Below are 4,728 nucleotides of genomic sequence, written 5' to 3' on the forward strand. Positions count from 1 at the left end.
TGTGTGTGTGTGTGTGTGTGTGTGTGTGTGTGTCTGTGCTTGGAGCGGGCATTTCCAGCAGAAATTGTAGCAGCCTTGAGGTAGTCCATTTCCTGCGGGTAATACAGTTTATCCTGTCTGAAGTTTTCTCCTCGGCCCAGCAGCACACAACTTCCAAGGCAGGAGAAGCGCCAGGGAAGAGGCTGAGCTCCGGGAGGGGCCACAAGATGCCGACCTGCCGCCCACTGGGAGGTAGGGGTTCAGGTCGCCCTCCCTGGCTGGGTGTGTGGGAGCCTCAGCAGCCTCCTGGAGGAACTGTCATTCTCCCCGCACTTTGGAAGACCTCGGTTACTTTGTAAGCCAAGAGTGGAAGTTATTTCCCCGCGCCAGACTCTGCCTCTGGGCCGTCCCTGGTGCTCCAGAGACACGGTACCAGAATATTTAAATCACTGTGGCGTTAAATACGTTTTAATATCTGATAGGGCCAGTTTCTGCGCATTGCACTTTTTTTTTCCTTTCAGGAACGTGTTCGGGCCCGCGGCAGGGGGCGGGGTCGCGCCTCCGCCTCGGCTCTGGTTCCAGCCGAGCCTCACCGACGCAGAGATGGAAATCCCGAGGCTGCTCCCGGCTCGCGGGACACCACAGGGCGGCGGCGGCGGCGGCTGCTGCCCCGCGGGTGGCGGCGGGGTGCCCCGAGCCCCGGAGTCTCTGGCTTGTCAGGCCCCCACGCGCCGCCTCCTCCTGCTCCGGGGGGCCCAAGATGGCGGGCCGGGGCCGCGGAGCGCAGAGGCCCAGAGGGCCTCACGGGGCCTGGGCCCGAGCCCTAGCGCGAACCGCTTGGCGCCGAGGCCGGATCCCAGGAGCCGCGGCGGCGGCGGCGGCAGAGGGGGCAGAGGCGGCGGCGGCGGCGGCGGCGGCGACGACTTCTTCCTGTTGCTGCTCGACCCGGTGGGTGGCGACGTAGAAACGGCGGGCGCGGAGCAGGCCGGAGGGCCGGTGCGGAGGGAGGAGGCCGGGACAGGCCCGGGGCCAGAGCGGCGCGCGAGCGGCGCGGCGAACCCCGCGGGCCGGCCCGAGCCGGGGCCCCGGCGCCCGTCGGCCGCGCCGGCTCCGTCGCCGCTCCCCGCGGCGGGCCCGGGCTCGGGCCCGGGCCCCGGCCCCGGCCCCGCGGCGGCCTTCGCGGGCACCATCACCATCCACAACCAGGACTTGCTGCTGCGCTTCGAGAACGGCTTCCTCACCCTGACCACGCCCCCGCTGCCCGCCTGGGAGCCGGGGGTCGCGCCGGTCCCGCAGCCGCAGCCCGGGGTCCCCGGAGGCCCCGGCGGCCCGGACGGCCCGCAGGCCGGCTGCCCGCCCGCCGCCGCGGCCGCCGCCGCCGCCGCCGCCACGGCCGCCGGCTCCTCGCAGCTGGGCGACTGCCCCGAGCTGCCACCCGACCTCCTGCTGGCCGAGCCGGCGGAACCCGCGCCCGCGCTGGCGCCTCCGGAGGAGGAGGCCGAGGCCCCGGCCTCCGCCCAGAGCCCCCGCGGGCCTCTCGGCCCGGGCCAGGGCCAGGGCCCGGGCCCGGGCGTGCTGCTCTACCTGTGCCCGGAGGCGCAGTGCGGCCAGACCTTCGCCAAGAAGCACCAGCTGAAGGTGCACCTGCTGACGCACAGCAGCAGCCAGGGCCAGCGGCCCTTCAAGTGCCCCCTGGGCGGCTGCGGCTGGACCTTCACCACCTCCTACAAGCTCAAGAGGCACCTGCAGTCGCACGACAAGCTGCGGCCATTCGGCTGCCCGGTGGAGGGCTGCGGCAAGAGCTTCACCACCGTGTACAACCTCAAGGCGCACATGAAGGGGCACGAGCAGGAGAACTCCTTCAAGTGCGAGGTGTGCGAGGAGAGCTTCCCCACGCAGGCCAAGCTCAGCAGCCACCAGCGCAGCCACTTCGAGCCCGAGCGGCCTTACCAGTGCGCCTTCTCCGGCTGCAAGAAGACCTTCATTACCGTGAGTGCCCTGTTCTCTCACAACCGCGCCCATTTCAGGGAACAGGAACTCTTCGCCTGCTCCTTCCCCGGCTGCAGCAAGCAGTACGACAAGGCTTGCCGCCTCAAGATTCACCTGCGCAGCCACACGGGAGAGCGGCCTTTCCTTTGCGACTTTGACGGCTGTGGCTGGAACTTCACCAGCATGTCCAAACTCCTGCGACACAAGAGGAAGCACGAAGACGACCGCAGGTTCACCTGTCCCGTGGAGGGCTGCGGCAAGTCCTTCACCAGGGCCGAACACCTCAAGGGCCACAGCATCACCCACCTGGGCACGAAGCCCTTCGTGTGCCCCGTCGAAGGCTGCTGTGCCAGGTTCTCTGCCCGCAGCAGCCTCTACATCCACTCCAAGAAGCACTTGCAGGACGTGGGCACCTGGAAGAACCGATGCCCGGTCTCCACCTGCAACAAACTCTTCACGTCCAAGCACAGCATGAAGACCCACATGGCCAAGAGGCACAACCTCAGCCAGGACCTCTTGGGCCAGCTCGAAGCCGCCAACTCTCTCACGCCCAGCAGTGAACTGGCCAGCCAGGGGCAGAGCGATCTCAGCAGCCCCGAGCTGGTGTCTCTCTTCTCGGATGTGCCCGGCCACAGTTCTGCCGCGGCGCTGGACACGGCCCTGGTCAACTCTGGCATCTTGACGATTGACGTGGCCTCTGTCAACTCCACTCTCGCAGGAGGTCTCCCTGCCGAGAACAGTGACCATTCCTTAGGGCCAGCGGCGGACCCCCGGGCCCTGAGGGCCCCCAGTGACCTTCCCCAGGGACTGGATACCTCTCTCTTCTTCGGAACCTCCTCGGTGGCCGCTTATCAGCAGAGCCCCTTAGACATGGACGATGTCCCCGGGGGAAGCGTGGGGGGGCTCTTTGGCTCCCTGGCCCTGAAAAACTCAAGCCTGGAGCCCCAAGCTTTGACACCCAGCAATAAGTTAACCGTGGACACGGAAGCTCTGACTCCCTCCAGCACGCTTTGTGAAAACAGTGTCTCGGAACTGCTGACCCCTGCCAAAGCCGACTGGAACGTGCATCCCGACTCTGACTTCTTTGCCCACGAGGAAGAGACCCAGTTTGGATTCTCCAACCCAATGGGAAGCCACGGTTCTCAGAAAGAAACAGATCTCATCACGGTGACTGGCACCCCGTTTTTGGTATGAACCTACTCTGCCCTGCCTGCCCAGCCCAGCCCTGTCGTGCCCTGCCCTGTCGTGCCCTGCCGTGCGGCTCACTTTCATCACACTCTGGTCTGAGGATCTTCTGGAAGGAGTGCTTCCGTGCAGTCGTTTCTTGCTGCTTTGCAGAGGAACGCGTCTGTGGACTACAAATTTAGAGATTTACATTCTCATCCTGGGCCTGGAACTCATGAGTTCTGTGACCCTCAGCAAGTCTCCCAACCTAGCTGAGCCTTACTTCATTATTTATAAAAGTATCATTTTGTGTAGATTGTTTCTATTTCCTTTTCCTTGTATTCCATTGATGTAATTTTTAGGGTATTTTTTAGTGGTTACCTTTGATTCTAATGTGATGAAAAGGGCTATGATCCCTTTTAACATTAAATGGTCAGTGCTAGGTGAACTGGTGTTTTTAAGTTTTAATATAAATAATACCTCATTTTCACAATATCCATAATAGCAGTAGAATGTAAAAATACAGAGTATTATTTGGTTCTTTGTCAGTTTTCTTGTTTTGCCTAGAAATTGGAAGTTCTATTTTCTTTTTTGAATAATGTCAGGGTTTTGCTATATTATAAGCATAGCTTAAAACATCGCCTAGTTACCATTGAAAAAGTGGCCTTATATTAGTGATTTCGTCTTGCTGAGCCTTACTTTCCGAGCTTTACAGTCGTCGTGAAAATGCACATTGTTCTCATGGATTTGAATCAGTTTTATGCTTGGGATTGTTACTGGGGTGGGGGAATATCATGTTTTCACTTTTGTCAGTCTTCACTTTTCTTCTCCCCCTATTTCACCTCTTAAATTCTTAGACAACAAAAGTTAACAAAAAGTTAACAAATGTTTATGTCATAGTTTTGCAACCAGTAAAAGTTTATGAGCATTAAGCAAACATGGGAATTTGTTCCTTCCACAGATGGTGGAGGACTTTCTCTGCAGTGTTCTTAGTTAACATTGGTCACAGTTCCATTTGTCCAGTACTAGTGTCTGCTCTGAATCAATGCCAGCTCTCAGCCTGGTTCTACTAGTCTAATAAAATTGGAGAACGGACCAGAAGGAGATGTTCATTTCTCTATCCGGGGCCCTCATTCCTAGCCCTCTCTGGAATGGCAGGCTTGCTGTGCATTCTGAAATACTGTCAATTTTAACACGACTGTAGCATTCTATAATTTATATAGAAATTTAATATCTAATATAATCGTGATGAGAAAGCGTGACCTTCAACTGATAGTAAACCTTTCCTGGCCTATGACAGATGGAGTTCACTTAGTAACTATTATTTGTGTTTCAAATAAGAGGACATATTTCTACCTCTCCCATTCTGCTCTCTTGAGTTCCATCGTCATTTTGTTTAGGAGCAATTCTGTTATTCCTCCTAAGTAAATACTTCTACCCTTATGCTGCTCTGCCTCACTCCTTACTGTCGTCCTTGCTATATGCACCAGTGTGTGCCATGCTCCTACCTTTTTCTCTAATTCGACACTTATTTTGGTCACCTTTTTCTTTTTTTTTTAATTTATTAAAGATTTCTTTCTCTTCCCCACCTCCGCC

General features: G+C 57.7%; 1 protein-coding gene across 1 annotated transcript; it reads left to right on the forward strand.

Moving 5' to 3' along the window:
• The first annotated feature begins 36 nt into the window (after positions 1-36).
• Positions 37-3,627, forward strand: LOC126495860 (zinc finger X-linked protein ZXDB-like). Its single transcript, XM_050133432.1, has 2 exons — positions 37-231; positions 501-3,627. The coding sequence occupies exon 2, from the start codon at positions 583-585 to the stop codon at positions 3,160-3,162; it is 2,580 nt and encodes an 859-aa protein (XP_049989389.1). The 5' UTR covers positions 37-231; positions 501-582; the 3' UTR covers positions 3,163-3,627.
• The last annotated feature ends 1,101 nt before the right edge of the window (positions 3,628-4,728 follow it).

Source organism: Alexandromys fortis, unplaced genomic scaffold, assembly GCF_014885135.2.
Source record: "Alexandromys fortis isolate MF-2015 unplaced genomic scaffold, M_Fortis_MF-2015_v1.1 scaffold_687, whole genome shotgun sequence".
Classification (NCBI taxonomy): domain Eukaryota; kingdom Metazoa; phylum Chordata; class Mammalia; order Rodentia; family Cricetidae; genus Alexandromys; species Alexandromys fortis.

Bases quoted from the DNA above. Each gene is read 5' to 3' on its own strand.
- LOC126495860 (XM_050133432.1), top strand. From the start codon at position 583: ATGGAAATCCCGAGGCTGCTCCCGGCTCGCGGGACACCACAGGGCGGC.